The sequence below is a fragment of the Hipposideros armiger genome, unplaced genomic scaffold, assembly GCF_001890085.2.
Source record: "Hipposideros armiger isolate ML-2016 unplaced genomic scaffold, ASM189008v1 scaffold_1446, whole genome shotgun sequence".
NCBI lineage: Eukaryota > Metazoa > Chordata > Mammalia > Chiroptera > Hipposideridae > Hipposideros > Hipposideros armiger.
The window spans coordinates 108,645-130,654 of NW_017732796.1; the positions used below are offsets into that span (position 1 = coordinate 108,645).

General features: G+C 37.3%; 1 protein-coding gene across 1 annotated transcript in view; it reads right to left on the reverse strand.

Annotated features, from left to right (window-relative positions):
• MSRB2 (methionine sulfoxide reductase B2) overlaps window positions 1-9,886 on the reverse strand; it is a 41,258-nt gene extending 31,372 nt beyond the window's left edge. Inside the window, exon 1 of the mRNA XM_019633940.1 lies at window positions 9,827-9,886. Coding sequence (XP_019489485.1) covers window positions 9,827-9,886 — 60 coding nt within the window. The remainder of the gene's footprint in view (window positions 1-9,826) is intronic.
• Window positions 9,887-22,010: the final 12,124 nt, after the last annotated feature.

Consider the following 22,010-nt stretch of genomic DNA (forward strand, 5'->3'; position numbering starts at 1 on the left):
CCTGCCTGCCCCTCCTCTCCCTTGCCCTCTCTGGTGTTCCCCTTCCCCACGTCCTCCCTCTTCCCCTGGCCCTGCCCCCCACCACCCATGCCCACTCCACTCCTCCCTAACCCAAACAATGGTCTTTTTAGTTTGTTTGCATTTTCTAGAATTGTATATAAAGGGAACTGTATAGATTAGTGCATTTTCTTGAGTTGAATATAAATGAAATTATACAATATGGACTTGATTTTGTCTAGCTTCTTTTACTCAGCATAATCATTTTGGCACTCATTCATGTTTCTGAGTGTAATAGTTCATGCCTTGTTAGTTCTGAGTAGTACTCCATTTATACAGTACTTTGTATTTATCTAGTATTTATTGGATTTATCTAGTATCTAGTACTTCATATTTATCTAGTCACCTATGTGTATTGTTTCCAATTTTGATAGACAATTTCTCCTTATTTAAAATAAAGCTACAAGGTCTGGTCAAATTTTTTTTTTATATGAACATGGGCTTTCTTTTCTTTTGGGTAAATACCTGGAAATGCCTAGGTCATGAGGTAGGTAAACCCTTTAAAGAAATTACCAAAATGTTTTCCAAAATGGTTGTTTCTCTCTACATTCCCACTAGCAGGTATGAGAGTTCCGGTTCCTCTATATCCTTGCCAACACACGAATGTCCAGACTTTTTCATTGTAGCCATTTTAACAGTGTGTAGCAGTATCTCATTGTGGTTTTATTTTTTCATTCTCTAAAGGCTAATGATGTAGACATATTTTTCATATGTTTCTCTACAGTGGATATATTGTCTTTGGTAAAGCATCTGTTCAAATCTTTTGTCCATTCATTATTGGGCTGTTTTCTTATTTTTGAGTTCTTTATATATTCTGGATACAAATCCTTTATCAACTATATGCTTTACAAAGCTTTCCTCCCAGTCTGTGGCTTGTCTTCCTATCTCCTAATGGAAGAGCAGAAGATTTTGATTTTGATGAAGTCCAGTTTAAGGTTATTTTTTATTATATGGATAATGCTTTTTGGTGTGATATTTAAGAAATTTTTGCCCAAGTTAAATTTTTCTCCTATGTTTTATTTTAAGTTTTATAGTTTTGGTTTTACATTTAGATCTCTGATTCATTTTGAGTTAATTTTTGTATATGCCAAAATTTTGTTTGTTTTCTGTTCTTGTATTTTGTATTTGCATATGGATGTCCAATTGCTCCAGCACCATTTGTTGAAAAGACGACACTTCTCCACTGCACTGCCTTTGACTCTTTGTCAAAAATCACTTTTCCATCTCTGTGTGGGTCTATTTCTGGAGTTTCTATTCTGTTCTATTAATCGGTTTGTCTATCTTTACACCAATACCACAATATTCTGATCACCGCACTTGGAATCAGCCAATGTCAGTGCTGAATTTTTCTGTTGTGTTCCGAGGTTGTTTTGGCTATTTAGGTCTTTTGTATTTCAATATAAATTTCAGATTCAGCTCACTTTCTACAATTTTGTTTGGAATTGCATTGACTCTACCCATACATTTGGGGAGGATTGGTATTATAACAATATTGAATCCTCTGACCCATGTATAAAATATGCCTCTCAATTTATTTAGGTCTTCTTTAATTTATCTCAGAAGTGTTTTGTAGTTTTCAGTATACAGGTTTTACATATCTTTGACAGATTTATCCTGAAGTATTTTGTCTTTTTTTTTAAGCTGAGCCATCCTGCTACCTGTTGGCAGCTCAGCGGCTGCTCAGATCGGGCTGGACTCGAACCGCTGTTGCTCAGAGCTCAAACTCTTGAGCGAGCTCTTAACCAACTGAGCCACTCAGCCGGCCCTAGTATTTTGTCTTTTGATGCTATTGTATTGTTTTATTAATTTCAGTTTTTTATTATTTCCTGAATGTAGATTTGTATATTGATTTTGTATTCTGCAACTTTGTTACACTCATTTTTTATTTCTAGTAACATTTATATAGTTTTCTACATAGATAACCATGTCATCTGTGAAGAATTTTAGTCTTCCTTTCCAATACAGATGCCTTTGATTTCTTTTGCTTTCTTTGTTGCACTGGCTAGAATCTGTATAACCTTAAGTAGAAATGGTAAGAATGAACATCCTTGTGCTGCTCCTGATCTTAGAGGGAAAGCATTCAGTCTTTCACATTAAGTGTGATGTTAGCTATAGGCTTTTCATAGATACGCTATCAGATCAATTAAATTCTTACCTGTCTGTAATATCCTGAGAATTTTTTTCAGGAAAGGATGTTGGATTTAAATCAACTGCATTTTTTTTTGCAGCTATTAAGATAATCATATAGTTTTTTCCTTTTTATTTTATTGATTGATTTTCAAATGTTAAACCAACATAGTATTCATGTGATAAACCCCACTTTATCTGTTTTATTATCCACTTTATATATTGTTGAATTTCATGGATTAAAATTTTGCTTAGAGTGTTTGCATCTATGATCATGAGGAATAGTGGTCTGCAGTGTTCTTTTCCTTGTAACTTCTGTGTGGTTTTGTATCTGAGTAAATAAGGAAACTGATTCAGATCTAGGGACGTTAAGTAGCTTGTACATGGCCACACTGCTAGTTAGTGGAAGAGTTTGTAAAGTCTCCCTAAAGTTTAGAACTTAAAAACCATGAAGGAATAGCAGAAGTTTAACCTACCCATCTTTACTCCCCAAGCTCAAATAAAGTTAAGAAATGAATTTAACATGTGACATTGTGAAAAAATATGGAATCTGGTCTAAGATCCAATTCAGGATATTTTACATTTTAAAGATGCATGACCTTCCTCAAGTATTCAGTCTGCCTCAACTTCAGATTCTTTATCTTTAAAATGGGGTTATTATAAGGATTAGAGATGATATATATTAAAACACCTAGGAAACCCTCTGGCACATAGTTGGTTTTAATAAATATTTGTTATTGTTATGAAGATTTGATTAGGAAGGTAGTGGTGGGTAAGAAGTGTTGATAAACAATCCTGCTTTTCTGTGTATCCCACACTCCCAGAATGACACTCTGAATACAGAGGGAGTCCCTACCTCCCTACTGCTATTCTCCCTCAAACCTACTGTTAGAACTCTTACTGCATCTTTGTTCAGGCCCTTTCTGGTCTTTAAAGGGCCCACCACGCTTTGCCTAAATCCAATTTAACCATTGAGACCATGCACTAATCTCTCATTAGCCGTATTGTCTTAGCCTGAGCAAAACACTACTTTGTTTTACCCTCCACTTTACACACTGTGTGGGAGAGATTACTAGTTGCTTGCCCAAAATCCATTCTCCCCTCTTTATCTATTTTCCGATTTTTTATTATATTGAGGGTAGCAATGTGCCTTACTAAAATGTTACACCTACCAGCTAACCCCGTTGTAGCTAGTGCTGGTCATTTCACACAGCCTGGGCAATGACGGAAGCAGATGTCACCAGAAGGCTTCCAGGAAAATTAGTTAAAGAGCATCTGACTTGGTTAGCAGTGGAGTTTTGCTCTCATTTTTCTTTATGCCTGGAAATTAGTCAGGATGGCTAGAGTGCTAGAAAACTTTTGATGTATGTGATGATGAGACTCACACTCTAATATTAAAGAAGTAGGTGTCAGGAAGGGGCCTAGGTCCCTGATGACACTGTTGAACTGGTATAATGGCCCTGGGTTGCATACATTCAGATTTCCCATTGCACGAGAGAAAAATCCACATTTTCTTTAAACCACTGTAATTTGGATTTTCTGTTAGATGAAAGTGGTACATTTTATACCTGGTGTCCTGAATTTGAGAATCTCCTGAAAAGGTAGGATCCTGTAACTTTATCTCTTTGTGTACCTAACACACTTCCCTGCAGACTATAAGGGCACAAGAAAAAATTATTCATAATAAAATCCTTTAAAAGATAAGATTGAGTGGCCCAGAAAATGGGAAGATCGGTTCAAAAGCCAATTTGCTTTTCTCTGCAAAAAAAAATAATAATAAAAAAAAATTTAGGCAAGTATGATGTAATGGAATAAGCTTTGCACATTTTCTGCCCCCTAAAGAAAACATATGCCCAAAGTTCAACATCAAGGCTCATTTTTTTCTACTATAATCTAGAAAATTGCTAGAAATGAACCAACTGGGAAATACCTAACTAACACCTGTAAAAGAGAGTTTTAAAGTGTTAAAGGCAGTGAATGGAGATTTGAGTAAGTGGTGTTATAGAAAAAGTGTAGACTTGAGATAGGCCCTGGGTTTTGTTTTTAGCTAGTCCCCTAACCATACACAGGTTTTAGGGTCTTGGTTTGATCATATGTCTCTGGGCCTTGATCATCTATATAATGCCATGGGTGCAGGAGAGGATGACTTCGAACTTAGAACTTGAATGATGTCTAAACTCTCAAGTCTGTCATCATATGACTTTTGGTAAAGAACAGAAAAATATACTCTCTTGCTGACCAGAAAGTTGAAATGGTGAAGATTAAAATAATGTTCAAGTTAATGAGTAGATTTGAGCAATATCATTTATAATCCCAATGGGCTACTTTATAGAAAGTGGCAAAATAACAACTAGAATTAATGTGGGGGGGAAAAAAGGATATTTTTGTAATAAAGGTAATACTAGAGAAGTGGCCTCACCAAATATTAAAGTGCCTTATTAAGGAACAGTAGTTATCAAAATGGTCTAACCAAAAATTAGGCCAAGGTGATAAAATAGAGAGTCCCTAAATTAACATGCATTTCACCTATTATAAACAAAGGGATATAAAATGATTCAATATATGTTTTGGGAAAAAGTGACTATCAATATGGGGAAAATAACCTAAGGCTTAGATTGATAACTCACTTCAATTAAAAGGATTAATTTTTTCAGTTAAATGTAGCATCATATATATGTATACATGTATATACATATGAAATAAAACAATGCAATACTTATCTGTTTTGGAAGAAGAAGGATTTCAGGCAATGGAAGTAATAAAAGGAATTACCAATGAACTCATGATAAGTTTGACTAGTTCAGGTACATGGAAATTAAAATACATAATATATACATACATACATACATACATACATATATACCACAAAATAAAGAACAAAAAAGAATTAGAGCCTGTATTAGGGTTCTCCAGAGTCACAGAACCTATAGAAGATATACCTATACAGATATATCTATAGATATCAAATTAGAGAGAGATCATTATAAGATATTGGCTCCCATGATTATGGAGCCTGAGAAGTCTGCAAGCTGGATTCCCAAGAAAGCCAGTGGTGTAGTTTGAAGGCCTGAGAGCTTGAGAGCCTTCCAGCCTGGGTCTAAAGGCCTGGGAAACAGGTGTGCAGGAGAAGACCAATGTTCCAGCTCAAAGTGTCAGAGAGAGAATTCAACCTTCCTCTGCCGTTTTGTTCTATTCAGGCCCTCAGTGGACTGGATGATGTCCATCCACTTTGGGGAGGACCACCTGCTTTATTCAGTTCACCAATTCAAATGCTAATCTCTTCCAGAGACATCCTCACAGACACACCTAGAAATTATGTTTAACCAGTTATCTGGGCATTCTGAGGCCCAGTCAAATTGACATATAAAATTAACCATCACAGTCCCAAATTGGAAAAATCAAAAGGAAAATGACAGGGGAGCATTGTAATAACCTATAAACATTTACTATTATGAATATAATAGAAATTAATATTATCTATATGAGCAATACTTGGGTCTGACTGGACAGATGGTTAAAGGATTTGAGCAGATGGTTTGCATAAGGGAGAATACAAATAGTGAACACACACTTGGGAAAATGTTTATCTTCCCTAATAATTAAAGAGTTGTAAATTAAAATAGCCCAATATGCTACCTCATAAATATTAAATTATTAATAATAGATTTTAAAAACTAAAGTTAATACTGCTTTGTGGACTCAGATATACTCATACATTGCTTGTAGAAATAGTGGCATTTTTCTGGAAACAAATCTGACAACATGTATCAGCTATCACAGAATTCATTATATCCTTCAGTTTGACAAATCTGCTTTGTGGAGCAAATCCTAAGGAAATAATTCAATAAGGAGAAATACCCTATTTTTGTAAAGATGTTTAAAGCTGTGCTTTTCATAATGGTAGAAGAATCCTGAATCATTAACATCCAGGAAATGCTTAAGTAAACCTTGACATAGTAATACAATGAAACATTAGGTAGCCATTCAGACATCAAATACAAAAATTATCTGGACTTATGGAATGATCTACATGAAATAATGTCAAGGGGAAAAAGAACACAAAACAGTTGATACCTAAGAATATTAACTTGTGAAAGTATGCATTACAAAACTGATCTGTTGCAAAGAAAATATTTTTTTGCTTAAAAGATACTTTTTTGTACTTTTCAAATAATTTTCTGCTTAATTTCATAAACATTTCACATTACTTATAGATAAAATAGAAACTAGAAGTGTGCAAAAATATTCTTGATCACTATCTCAGAAATCTTTACTGATAATATTTTGGTGTATATTTTTTCAATCTTTTTCATATATACTGTAGTTGATATATTTTAATTACTTCCTCTTCTTGAACAATACCCTTTATTTTTTTTAAGAATGTGATTTGGATAGGATGGATCTAGAACAAGGTTTGTCAACCTCAGTACTTGAGACATTTGGGGCCAAATAATTCTTTGATGTGTGTTGGATGGAGGGAGGGAAATTGTCCTGTGCATTGTAGGATGTTTAGCAGCATTTCTGGCCTCTACCCACTAGGTGCCAGTAGCATCCTCCTCAATTGTGACATTGCCAAACGTTCCTGGGGCAAAATCACCACTGAGGATACAGATGACTATTCTTTAGTGTGTTTTAAAATCTCACATAAGAGTTGTCATAGTGTTGGTATGCTTTTACAACTTGATTTTATCATTCAGTATTTTATTTTTAAAAGATTTGTTGAGAGACAGATAGGTCGATAGATAGATAGTTCATTTATTTTGACTGCTGTACAGACTGTATTGTATTAATAACCAGAGGCTAGCCATTACTCTATTTAGAGACAGCAGGGTATTGCCTTTCTTTCTTTCTTTCTTTCTTTCTTTCTTTCTTTCTTTCTTTCTTTCTTTCTTTCTTTCTTTCTTTCTTTCTTTCTTTCTTTCTTTCTTTCTNTTCTTTCTTTCTTTCTTTCTTTCTTTCTTTCTTTCTTTCTTTCTTTCTTTCTTTCTTTCCTTCCTTCCTTCCTTCCTTCCTTCCTTCCTTCCTTCCTTTCTTTCTTTCTTTTTCTCCTTCTCCTTCCTTCTCCTTCTCCTTCTCCTTCTCCTTCTCCTTCTCCTTCTCCTTCTTCTTCTTCTTCTTCGTTAAATTTATTCGGTGACAATGGTTAGTAAAATTACATAGGTTTAAGGTATACAATTGTATTATACATCATTTATACATCACATTGAGTGACAGCAGGATGTTTTCAGTCTTCAATTATTACAAACCATGCCACCATGCTACAGATGAACAATTTTGTGCAACCTTCTTGTCATGCAAGATTTCTCTAGAGTAGACATCTAGAAGTGGACCTACTGGATCAAAGAATAATGCATCTTTACCTTTCCTGGGATTTGCCCTATTGCTCTTTTAAGAAGTGGTACCAACAATGTATACGACTGTTTCCCCATATCTTCACCAATATTTAATATGAGATTTACTAATTTTTGCCAATATGATGGGTACAAAATGGGGTTTTATTAATTTTTAATTTTCATTTCCCTGATTGTTAGTCAGGATGAGAATCTTTTCAGACATTTACTAGCTTCTAAAGTTTTTCTGTGAATTGCATGTATTCTTATCTTTTTCTTTTTGATTGTATCTATTTTTGTTACAGCCTTGTTGGAATTCTTTGTTATTATGCATACCAATTATTTGTTGGTTTTATGGGTTTCAATTATTTTCCCCTGTTATGTAAATTGGGTTTTTACTTTGCTCATGATATCTTTTGTATAGAAACTTTAATTTTTAAGTAATCAAATTTATCTACGTTTACCTTTATAGTTTGTGTATGCCCTTTTATTATGTTCATTCCCATATGTATGTGTGTGTGTATTCTATACTATTGTCATCAAAATGTGTGTCTCTTTTGCAACTTGTTTTTCTTATTCAATATTTTGTTTTAAAATTTTACCTGTATGGGTTTTTAAAATCTATTTTATTTATCTTAATGTATTGTATCATATGTAATAATGATATTTTCTTATGTTATCATCTAAAACTTACAGTTTTACTTCTCACATTTAAGTTTTAGTTCACCTGAAATTAATTTTTGTGTATAGTGTGAGGCAAGGATCTAATTTTGTCTTTTTCTACATGGAAAGTTAATTGTCAGAACCATTTATTAAGTGTGCATTTATTAAACTATTTAAAAGTTTATTCTGTTCCATTGGCCTAACTAAAGTTAATTGTGAAGATGGTAAATAGTTCATAAAGCCAATTAAAAATAATCTGTTATTTTCCTGATCTATCTGGTTCTGTATCCATATCAGGCTGGTACTTTTTTCATTGAGGTTCAGTTCCCCCTCCGGAGGACTGACAGACTTACTACTCAGAAGACTAGCATCATTTCAGGTATTCTGGGTTGGCCCAGGGAACTTTGGGTTAGTCTTTGATCTCCTGGGACATCTTGTCTCAAGCCCTAGACTATACTAATTTGTTTTCTTTCCTTAAAATGTGGAAACTTTTTTCTGCTTTCTGTGTTCCCCTGAGTCCTCTAATCTAAATTTGTTTCTGTGTTCTTAATGGGAGTCAGCCCTTATTTAACATTCTAGAATGATCCAGAGAGTTGAATTCTCACTCATAGTAATTTCCCTGTTAGTCACTTCTTCCACTCACTTTTCATGAGCCTTTTTGTTTACCTGTACAATACAGTTTCAGGACAGTTTCCACTGACTTTTTCTTGTATCTTTACAAGTACTCAAGCAGGTCCTTGAAACCCAAATATCACCTTCCTGTGGTGGTCTAGATTTTCCTCCAGTTGCATTTTGATTTCACTGGGTCAACTTAACAGGGCTTTCAGAGGAAACATCATTTGTGGCTTTGAACAGCTTCAGTAACTTCTTCAAAGTCATGGTGGCAAATATCTGAACATATTTACAGGAGATGGTGAATCTCCCCTCTCCAGATGGCTCGCCACAACAAGCTAATCCCGCTTCATGTTACTGGTAATTGAATTCTCCCCTGAGAAGGAAATTGTATGAGATCCATGAACATTTGATGTATGGATATTTCTAAACAGCCTGACTTGGAAAAGATTAAAACAGCCTTGTATTCCCAATCCCTCAGACCTCCTCACTGGCAGGACCCAGATTTTAATCTGCTCCAGGTGGCTAAACTCAGGAAGGTTCATAGTTCTCAGCATCTTCAATTAATGCCAAGTGTAATCGTAGTTGGCAGAATGCAGGGTGTTCTGGCACATTTAAGGGATGGGCATAGAACCTCTCTGCCAAGTCCTCAGAGTACTATCTTTTGGATTGCACTTTTCATAATCAAAAGCTGCCGTAATTAATGAGCTACAGACAATGGGTAATCCCCTACACTTAAAAATTAGAACCATGGGGGGAAAAAAGTAAGAGCAAATTATTCCACATAGCCATAGGTCTCTCAACCTCAAAAGCTTTGTGTGAGGCCTTCCTTTTAGGCCCTTTGCCATGCAGACAGCTGAGTCTGATTGAGCTGTGTTACATCTGCATGTGAGAGACTTTGTCTGCTCTGCATCGGTGTGTGTATTTGTTTTAATTTTGCTCATGAGTTCAGAGGCATTTGGAATTGACCATATTGAAAAGTAAAACAAAAGCATCGATATATTGGATTTGGGAAATAATCACATGACTGGACTCACCTTTGCCTGTTTGATTGGCTTCTGAGAGGCAATCTGAAGCAAGATGTCTCCAGAGCCCATTACAGGAACAAGTCTACAATGGAAGCTGTGACCCCACCTTCAGGAACTCACAAAAGTCCATCTTATACTCCAGGACTGAAAAGGAAGTGCTACCTCAGAAAAAATTAGGAGTTGAATGAATACTTTTCTTTAACGTCTGTTGTGAGGTTTAGAAAGTGAAGCTTCCTAAATTCCACTGGAAAAACAAGGAAATCAGAGTGACAAAGCAGATGAAGGTGAGATTAGTTGTATTTAATGCCAGTTTAGAAACACTACCAAGATGGTGGAGTAAAGAGTCACCTTTAGAAACTGTCATAAACTTACTTTTTTTTTTTTTAAAGATTTTATTGGGGAATTGGGGAGGGGAACAGTGTTGGGGAGTTGGGGAAGGGAACGTTGTATTTTTCCAGGACCCATCAGGTCCAAGTCAAGTTGTTGTCCTTCAATCTTAGTTGTGGTGGGCGCTAGCTCAGCTCCAAGTCCAGTCGCCACTTTCAATCTAGTTGCGGGGAGTGGGGGGGTGTAGTCCACCATCCCATGTGGGAGTTGATCTGGAAACCTTGTTGTTAGGAGTATGCACTCTCACCAGCTCAGTGGCAGCTCAGCCCGGGCGCAGCTCACTGGCCCATGTGGAAATCAAACCGGTGACCATGTTGCTCAGAGCTCACGCTCTAACCAACTGAGCCACTCAGCCGGCCCTAGACTTACATTTTTGATGTAGGTAATATCTTGGCTTTTATGACTATCAAGAAGTCATGAAAGAACAAGAAAGTAGTGTTCATATGTTTTGACTAATGTAAAAAAAACCAAAAAACACAACGTAGTCCTTGGCAGTTCTCTCAATTTTATAAATTACTAAAGTTTGTATTTAAATTAGACATTATTGGTCACTGTAAAATGGTGTGTTGACTTCATTACACAACGTTTTTAAAAGCTGGAGAAACACAGTCTTAATTCCGTTTTATCACACATGATAAAAAAAGTCTTTGTAATGACTATATTTCATGAGACTCCCCACCAGTTGGGTACATCGTAAACCTCTTATTCCACAGTTTATAGATGGAAATAACAAAACACATGGAGTTTAAGTCACTGGTTTTCACATTACAACAGCAGTGATGGAATTAAATCTGAGACACTATCTGTAAAGGAAGAATTTGCCTCCATATGTGAAACCCAGAGCCCTCCAAGTGTTTAGACAGAGAAGAGCTGTGGAAAGGATGTCACCCAAACTGGAGAGGGAGAGTCCCCACATGAGTCTCAGTTCTGTCCCATTGATGTTGCCTGCCCCTTTGGAGCTATCATTGTGCAGCATCTTGCTATGCTGTAAACAACAATGAAAGAATGTACTGGGTTCCCCTTAGCACAGCCCCAGCAGAATGAGCATTTTCTAAAGGACGTGAATAAATGCAAAAGGAAAGTCGAAAGGAAACAAACAGAGAATTAAGCCTCCTCCATTCACCTATCCTCTCCCATCATGTGATTTCGCTGAGCCCAAATTTCCCCTTCCTCCCCCTGCTTCCTTTCCACACAACCTCTTCCAATGTGCCCTCTGGAACTCTTTCTACCATAAACAAACTCCCACTTTGAGGCTCAGATTACTCAAATCCACAATATTCGTGACCTGTTCCTCAGTCCTGCCATCTGTCAACCTCCAGGTCAGTCCCCACATTCACTCAGGACATTTGCACCTGTCTCATTGTCTTTCTCGCCAGCCCAACTGCTGGGTGTCCTCAGACCTTATGTAGAGGACTCTTCGACACCCTAATGGCAGGTCTGTTAAGCACCAGAGTTTAATATCTTCCACTGCCTCCCTCAGGAAGCTGGAGCTTCCAAATCACTGAGCCAGGCAGCTTAAATAAAAGGTGATACCCAAACTTTTTGTCTCAAGCAGCCACCGTGGAACTGTGATATCATAGAATCAGAAATCACTCACTGATTGAGGAAATAGCTCTTATCAGGGGTTATTTGCTATTTGTTTTCCAATTGTCTGATTGTTTTTTGTATCTTTTTATTTCATTTCCTGATTTTTTTTTTTAGATTGAGTTTTTAATTTTTTTTGGTATTCCGTTTTTCCCCATTTGTTGGCTTTTTAAGTTGTACCTCTTTGTTTTATTTTTTAATGGTTGCCTTAGAGACTACCACATACATCCCTATCACAGTCTATTATACCAATTCCAATATAACATTTTAAATCATATACACCCACTTACCACCTTCTCACTTTGTGCTATTTTGTTGCTATATATCTTAAACATACACTGTACACCCCACAACACATTGTTTTATTTTTGCTTTAAACAGTCAATTTACCAGTAGAGAAATTTTTTAAAACAACAAGAAAAGGTTTTTTTATACTTACCATTTCTGGTGTTCTTCATTTCTTTGTGTAGATTTAAATTTCCAAACGATATTATTTCCCTTCAGCTTGAAGAAATACTTTAATATTTATTGTGGGGCAGGCCTGCTGGCAGCAAAATCTCCCAGTTTTTGTTTTTGAAAATCTTCATTTTCACCTTCATCTTTGCAAGATATTTCTACTAGTTATAGAGTTCTAGGTTGACAGTGCCCCGTCCCCCCCAACACACACACACATGCACAGACCAGCACATTAAAAATGTCATCCCATGGACTCCTGGCTTGCATTATGTCTTATGAGACGTCAACAATAATTTTTATTCTCTTACATGTAATGCGATTCTCCTGCCATCCCCACCAGCTAATATTAAGGCTTAATTTCAGCAGTTTGACTATGATGTGCCTACATGTGGTTATTGCTATGTTTAGTCTACTTGAGGTTTGCTGAGATTCTTGAATTTTCAGGTTGAAATTTTTCACAAGATTGGAAAATTTTCAGCCATTATATCTTCAAATGTTTTTTTTTTTTCTTCCTCAATCTCCTTCCTCTTCTTCTGTGACTCTGATTACATGTATATTAGATTACTTGATGCAGCCCCACAGGTCACAGAGGCTCTTAATGTTAACTTAAAAAGTCCTTTTTTCTTTCTGTCCTTCTGTTTTGAAAGTTTCTATTATCCTGTCTTCAAGTTCTTTGGCCTGAGCTGGTGCAGTGTCTAATCTGCTGTTAAACCAATATAGTGACATTTATACTTTAGATATTTTATTTTTCAGGTCTATAATTTCTAGTTGGTTCCCTTTTTTATCATTTTCATTTCTAGGCTGAGATTCCATATCTATCCATATGTTCATTTTCCCCTTTAAATCCTTGAACAGATTTGTAATAGCTCTTTTAAAGTCTTTCCAATAATTCCAACATTTGTCATCTTTGGATATGTTCCTATTAACTTTTTTCTTCCTGGTTATGGATCACCTCCTCTGGCTTTGTGTCACATCTAGTAATTTTTTAAATTACATGCTTTGAGAATGCTACTTCATGTTAAATTTTGATGTTTTTCTTTAGAGAATGTTGGGTTTACTTCTGGCATTCAGTTGATTTACTGAAGGGTCAGTTTGATCCTGCTGAGACTTATTACAGGCTTTGTAGGGGAGGTGTTGGGTCATCTTTGCTTTAGATGTGGCCTTTCTAGGCTCTTGGCTGAATGCCTGAGGTGTTCAACAAGTTCTTTTCATGCTGGCTGGTTGGAACTCCAACATCTTCCAGGCTTGCGTGACCCCTGGAAATGAATGAACAAATGAAAATATGGTACTTCTATATTTTCGTGCTCAGAACCCTCAAGCCATTGTTCTGTGCCCCACAGGGTCTCCTTTTGCATGTGCATAGCTTAGTCCTCAGCTAAAGACTCAAGAGAACTCTGAGAATTCAAGATTTCTGGAACTTCTTTGTGAAGCTCCCTCCTCCATGTGTTCTAGCTCCTAGATTTTAGCCACTTTGGCATCCTTGAGCCCAAGCTCTGTTTCCTCAGCCTAGTGAGACCACTGCTGTTGGTTTGTGCTCACTTTCTTGTGCCATGATTTGGAAAGTGCCCCCAGGCAGATTCCATAGTGAATGTGCTGTTTCCTTTCTTTCAAAGGTTACGACCCTGTGCTGTCAGTTCTCTACTGCCTGAAAACAGTTGATTCATATATTTTTTTTGCCCAATTTTGTCACTTTTATGTGGGGAGGGTGAACCTGACGCTTGTTACTTCATCAAAACCAGAACCAAAAGTAAGTTCAGGAGTTCTTAAAGATATAAGCCTTCATATTTTTTCATTTGTTCATTCGCTTTCCTAAGGTGACATAAAAAAATTTCTGCTCTTTCATTTTTTTCTCCTTTCCTCTTCCCTATATCTAGTTTTTCTTTTTAAAAGTCTCCTTAAAAGGAGTGACTCAAGGTTTGCTTATATGCAAATTGTGATTTTGGCAACTAAAGAAAATTTTTATATAGTAGTAAATCTGCATCTACTAGAATTTTACTTAAGGGGAATCAGAGAGGGGTTTATGTATATGAAGCATATAAACAGCTAGGTTTAGAAAGCCCAGTAAACATAGCTAGGAGAAAACTTGCTTACATTATTTTTATGCCATTTCCATGCTCATGTCCATATAAATATTCTTATTTCTCACTAATCAAGAGTGGTCTCAAAACCATGCTTTTTGCTCAGACAAGGCCAAAACACCCCAATTCAAGCTTCCTACGTTCCCTGAGCCTTCTGATTCCTTTTCTAGTGTAGGAAAGCATCTTGATCCCAAGCAAATAACAGGACTTTTATGGTCCATACTCTGAATATTTTATCACAATTAAAGCGAAACCCCACCTTTAAACCTGGCCACACCACCAGCAAGCTAGAAGGTAGTCAGCTCATTAGAGTTTCATAAAACAATGTTTTAGAGATGTAATCATCTTAACATTCATAATAAACAACTTGAATACATAATATAATAGGAGTTGATGCTCCCAAGGCTATGCAAGTATTGTGCTGAATTTTAGAGTAGGTCCTCAGGAGTCATCAGATTCAATCTCTTCATTTATATTTTAGCCACATGAGGTCCAGAGAGGCTGACGTTTCCACCAGCATCACACACCTAAAGGATCAGAGGCAGATTGATAGCTCGTGTTTTCTGAACTTTGGTGTAGATTCTTTATGCTTCACTATGCAAGTGAAAGAGTCACCCATTCTGGTGCCCTTGTCTTATTAGAGGTAGATCTGTGTTTCAATGAGTTTTATTCACTGGAGAACCCAGTAGGAGGGCCATGGTGAAACAGAAGTGACTAAAATAATTATATCTTTTTTGCTTTGAATAGATTAATGCATTTTTACTTTCTTAATTCTTGGTTTACTGCTCTAAGGGCCCATGTTTTAATTAGACATATTCATTTTTTGTTATAACAAATGCACTTTTCATTTAAAAATATCCATTTTACTGCTTATCTTAACAGCTGAATAAGCATGCATGCTTTTGCAGTCTATTTTGATTACATTTTACCTCACTTCTGTTTATTTACCCAGATCTGTCTGGGCTTGTGGATGACTGAATTGCAAACTATAAAGCAGAACATCACACACCATTTCTCTGAAAGTCAAGTTCACATAAATTTAGTAATTATCCACACAGGGTATCATCTATTTTTATGCCTTTGTAAATAAATAATGTTCACTTGAATAAAGATCACTTGCTTCTTGATTACTTATTATAATTTTATAGAACTTTATGTGTTCAAATGATGATTTAAAGAGGCATCACCTATAAATTCTCAACACTGTATAACTGTTACCTCATTTAAGAGTGAGTATTTAGGGCTGGCTGAGTGGCACATTGGTTAAGAGTTGGCTTGGGACGCCAGCTCTGAGCAGCAGTGCCTTGGTTCGGATCCCACATTAGGGCCAGTGACACTGCGCCCTCTACAGCTAAGATGAGGAACAACAGCTTGTCCTGGAGCTGGGCTGCCATGAGTCACTGGCCATGGCGTAGGCTGCAGTGAAGCTGTAGTGGGCTTCTGTAAGCTACTGTGAGTGGCTGGCAGCCAGCGTGAGTGGCCGGCAGCCCGCGTGAGCTGCCAAGAGCTGCCATGAGCGACCGTCCAGTGGCCAGCGACCAATCTGCCTCACCTGGGAAGAGCACAATGATAATAGCAACATGGGCCAGTGAAGTGACGTCCTCCACAACTAGATTGAAGAACAAAACGAGAGCAACTTGTCTGTTCCCCTTCCCCAATTCCCCAATGCTGTTCCCCTACCCCAAATCCCCAATAAAATCTTAAAAAAAAGAAAAAACATTGACCATTTTCTATGATAAAAATGTGATAAAAGTTACAAATATATTGTCTCAATTTGTCAAAAAAAAAAGAGTATTTAGTAAGTGCTTGTGAAAGGGCATAAAATCACAGACATGATATTATTTCTGTCTTCATGATGTCTCTAACCAAGGTGGGCAGTCAAGATGTAGATCACATGAGAGGAAACATAATTGTGGATAAGCTGGGAAAGTCAGAGATAGCTTCATAGAAGAAGTGAGATAGGAGGTAGATATGGAGAGACAGTATTTGTGAAGCTGCAAGGAAAGCATTCAAAGCAAGAGTAGCAGAGCAAGTGGAGAGGACAAGCGGGCTATTTGTGGCGACTACTTTAGGTGAGAAAGTAAGTAAGAAGCAATGATATCTAACAGTCTTTGAATTCCAGGCACTCTACCGATCCCTGTGCATACTTGATCTTATTTAGCTCCCCGATGGTGAGGCAGTGGTTGTTATCTGACTTCAATAAATACGATTCCTGTCCTTCTTTCATAGATGAAGAAATTCAAGTTCACAGGAAACTGGCTTGCTACAGGTTCCATAGCCAATAGTGGGGTGGTGGTGGGGCTGGGGGTTAGAATTTGATATTGCAAATGCCTGGCTCCATTTCATGTACTCTTAACCATTGTGCTGTAATAATGCTTCTGCAAGGGGGATTGAATATAATAGGAGCCAAATGTTTTTATCTATTCTTATTAACTGTATGAGCCTATGGGACAGATTCTGATTTAGGAGTTTCCAAATAGCATTAACCTGGTATGTTTTCACCTGCCTTGCAAACCAGGCCGCAGAGACTAATGCTCATTTCAGTTTCCATTCAGTATAGAGTTTCTTAAATTTGATCTCATCCCTGGTTCTAGCCTTAGGTCTGGCCTCTGAACTATATTGTTTTGTGCTTACTATTTAGTTGTGGATAAATTTTTGAGTACATGACATTTCTTTGTATCATCTTTGCAACTTCTCTGTAAATATAAAATAATTCCAAAATATTTTATTAAAAAAGACATAACATCCAATTGCAAAAAAATTTTTTTGTTATCACCATGATTGTTATAACTTCTTAGTTTGAGTTTCCAACTTCCATTTCCTAGAGGAGGTGACACTTAAAACAGGTCTTAAAGAAGTCAAGTTGAAAGAGTGGATGAACATTACAGGCAGGAAGGAAAACCCCAGGGGTTGGACCTGCTGCATGAAAAATACTTTTACTGGCATCAAATTTCTAGTTTATTGTACAAATTTATACCTAGGTTAATATGTAGTGATTACGTGATCAGAATGCCTTGCGGCCAAAGTTTAATGTGGCTTTAGCAGAACCCTACTGCTCTGCTTTACTCTGATCTGATAAAGAATAAAACCTGAGATGTGACCACATCTGAATTTCTAGCTATTTTTTGCAGGTGTGTCACTTTAATATAAACAAAGAATATTGGACATTTAGATGAGATATCTGAGGATAATGAGGTTCCCAACAAATAATATTGCCAGAGTAACTAGTATTTAATTAGTCTTTAGAAGGTAATAGATTGGTTAATACTTTAATTCACCAATATTGTGGATATTTACTCATGGAATCAACATTTTTCCAGTACTTATTATAAGTAAGAGTAAGGAATCCTTTTCTGTTAGAGTATCTATGTAGTCTAGTAATGTCAGCAACATTTGTTTGAGTGCCACACTGTGCTCAGACAGATATTTATAGTTAATAGTTGATATAAAATGCTTGCATTAATTCTGGTTTGTTAAGCCATCTCCTCAGGGGAAAGTTCTGTTATTTAGTTTTCTATCTAGATTTTAGTCATTGACCAAACTATGTAAGTCAAAGTTTTTAACACACCACACACACACATGCACACGCACACACCACTAATGAAAAGCTTTAGTCATGCTGTACATTCATTGATTTTTTTCCTCAAGGAACGCTCCATCAACCCTATATAATATACTAATGCCTGAAATGTCAAGCCAGCCAAAGGTTCTTTTTGGGCCATGAGGTAATATTTTTCTGTGTTATAAGACACGGTGCATAAGGAGCTTTCTTTTGTAAGGCTAAGAGACAGTGTGGCTCCCAAACAATGAAAGAGCAAACCATGGCACTCACATAGTGATAAACAATGACAATCTAGAAGGTCACGTGAACCAGTGTGTTTTTTTTTTCTTCTTCAAAGTCAACTTTTTAGGTGTTACTCTTTCTGAGAAAAGTGCAACAACATTCTGGTTCTTTTTCTGAGGACTTTCATTCTAGTCCACTTCTTGATTAGATCAAACGTGGTCCAGAAAAGGACTTAAGCAAACTCTGACTTCCTTTTCTTTAAATTAATTCTCTCCTTTTATCCAAGATAATTATTTATAGAAATAGGAGTGCCTGCAAGAAGAGGAGGCTTTCCTCTGATTCCCTGGCTGAAGGCTTAACAAACCAGAGCAAAGAGTGGTGAGAAAATTCTTAAGAATATTCTACATGAACTCTCTGGAGTTTGAGGCATGCTATCACATGGGGGCTGTTGCCGATTTTTGGTCTAGAGTGTCCTGGAGGAAGGTCCAATGGAGTACTCTGTGCCGTGGTAGTAGCCTGGGAAGAAGTGGGGTACAACCCCACCCCAACCAACTTTTCTGTGCTTCATGAGAGAAGGAAAAAGTATCCTAGTCCTTCCCATGGCTTCGCATGAAGGAGTACGGATAAGAGAAAGGATAAGAGCTGTGGGGCTCCCTAAGAGGCCACTGAGCCAAATAATGGGGTGATCCATCCTGGGAGTGTGGACTGCTGGAGAGGCTAAAGGGTGATCAGACTATTGCTCTGAGGGGTCCTCAGTGACCTGAAGGCTGAGATGAAGCTGAACACCATCCAATGAAAGGGCATAAACCACTCCTGTGGCATCTACCACATCAGTCTAGGTGACCAGTTTTAGGCCAAACCACAGGCAGACCAGGGAGCCGTTAATTTGAATTCTCAACAACATGTCAAATTCATCTGTTCACTTGCACTTGAATGAATATTGAACTATATACAGTGTTATTGTAAGGCATTCAAACATCAGTTCCTGAAAAACATTTCATTATCATAACAACTGCTACTTACCAAGTGCTGTGAGCACAGTACTCCAAGGGAACTTCCCTTATCCTTCCTGTACCTCCCCTCTTGGAGCAACTTGACCCAGAAGTGGGGCCAGCAGCCCCCTCCACCCCCCAACCACATCCAACATGCCAGGATGGGAAAAAGAACAAACAAGCAAACCATGCCCCAGACCCCATTCCAAGCCTTTGCTCCCCAAACCTAGCCTGTATCAGGGACAGAAAGAGCTTTGTATCGAGCCGATTATATTTTCTTAACTGAAAGTAACGAGAAATTATGGATTCTGCCTCAGCTATCATTAGGAAAAGGGGAAAATTCATTTGACACAGCACCACTGAAAGCTGTGGTTGAGGTGAAAATAATAATATCTTTGTAGTATTCATAAATAATTGAAATTCCTTGGCAAATCATTTACATGTTTAATTCATTTCAGAATTTACATGTTTAATTCATGTCATTCACAGTGGCTAATTTTTTTCCCCTAAGTTTGGGGTTTTAACCCTTTCACTGCTTTAATTGATTTGAAGGGTTTTTTCCAAATGTGTCAAAATTCCACAAAAAATAAAAAGTTGGTATTTTGACTATTTTATGCATATATACTCGAACTCTGCAGTAGAGGGGAAAGTTTATGTGAGCTCGTGGGGTAAACTCAAACGCCTCAAGCAGCAGATGGAAATATTCATTCGGATATATCCGAACATCACAGCAAATGAGTTAAAAAAGCAGAGTTATTAGATCTAGAAAATTACTTTATGAGTTATCAAAACTTTTTCAGATATATGGAGTACTAGTATACATCCTTTTTCATCTCTTGTCTTCAAAAAATAGAGAGAAATTACGGTATCTGGGATGAGTATTGTCATGAATGGAACAAATTCCTTAAATAGAAGACATCTTGTCTCTTTAAGAATGAAGAAAGTATCACTTATATTCACCTATGGTTAGTGTGTTGGAACAGTAGTTTTCCGAAGGGTGACCTCATGGATGAAATGCACTCATATGTATCTTACAAACTTGACCCATTGAGCTCCTTTCGCCTGGAGGACCTGTTCCCAGGTGTTATGAGAAGAGGAAGCAGAGCTGATGAAAAGTTACAGAACAAGAAATGGGTAACCCATTCTTCTTTTGTCTTGTATGAATGCCTTTGCTTTAGTGAAGAGATTTTGTCATCTTAAGCAGCTTAGTTGCAAACACCTCCAACAAAGTAAAAACAGGCAACCTCCAATAATGTTAGCATATTAGTTACAAGTCCAAGCCTCTGTTTCTGGTGGCCATTTGGTCAAATTTTCACTTCGGCTTTGTAACACTTTTCCCATAATTTTATTTTATCTTTGGTATTTGGGGATTTGGGATTTAAAAGAAATCTTTTTATTATATTGAACCTCTTAAAGTAAGCAATTGACATCATCTCTACATGGCTTTAAGAACAAAGGTTAATTACTTTAATAAATGAGTACACAAAATAAAACTGTATTCATTTCCAGTGCCCCTGCCCTAGACTGCGTATGCAGTGCCTTTGTGAGATGGGTGTCAGACTGCACCATGATAAAAGGATGCTGAGGAAGGATGGATAGAATGACAGGGGCAAAAAGTAGAAATTGTGACAAATGAACACACAAATGGGTTTCTCAGATTAATCTCTAACTTGCTGCTGATCAAGACATTGAACTTGAGAAGGGCTGTAATAAATCAGGGACTGTTCACACTTACTGATTACAGACAGCAAGCACCCAAAGTGAATTAGCTCTCCAGGATGCAGGCTGCTTTCAAATCCAGAAAAGGAGAGTGTGCCTGGGGACCGCTGAGACCCAGGAGTGTGTGCGGGAAGGTCAGGTGTGACATTTGTGGTAAGGAAGGCTGAAACAATAATAAAGAAAACATGAGTTTCAATTGCCTTACCTTTGAACAGCACTTTGTGATCTTCCTTCATCTCATCTTAATTTTCATGCCAGTTGTGGAATGTGTTTTGCTACTTTATATGAGGCCAGTGACTGACCCCAAATCACCTAACTATGCCCACCACTCAAATGCAGGTCTTCTAACTCCAGCTCCAGTGTTTGTACCCTGATGGGCTTGACTGGAAGGATGAGGTTAACCCAACATGGGCGCTGCCCATAAGAATGTACGTGTGAGAGAGTTCTTTTAACCCAAGAATTGGGAAAAGCTTTTCTTCAGATGTTTTCTTTTGGTATATTTTAGTATGTTTTCTTTTCATAGCCAATATGAATTTTTCATTTCTCCTAGTTTTTTTTAGCTGCTGAAAAGCCCAGGGACCAATTTCTGGCCTAGACTTCAATTTGGGAAATTGCATAGGCCCTTCTGGTCGTATCTTCCCATTCCACCCTTTCACCCTGACTTTCTATTCATTTTTTCTTAGTGTAGAACAAGGTGGGATATACATATGTAAACAGAAAATGCTACTATGTTACACTTAACAATTTTAGATTTTTCCAAAATGTAAAGCATTCAAGTGTCACTTTCTGACCAACATTTCATTGTAACAGCTGCTTTTTATGGACTGCTGTGAGCACAGTGCTGCTATAGATGCCAGGAGATGGGTTCATGTTCTTCTGGTTCAGACAGGAAGCATAGCTCTCTTCAACACCGAGGAAATTCCCATGGGAAGAGGTGTACGTCTGGACTTGCCAAATAATCATCCTGTGGCTGTACAGAGTTGTTTCGTCTGTGGAGTCTCATGGCCAGCTCAGAGCTCCGTTCATTTCTTCCTGGAATCCTAAGATTTCCTCTCTTCCCTTCCTCCTCTCAGTTCTGAATAGCCAGGACTCTATACTTCATGATCTCAGTAGACCATGCCATACATAGTCTTGAAACTCGAGGAAAACATGGCCGTTACTTTCTAAAAACCCAATCTTATCATAATGTATAA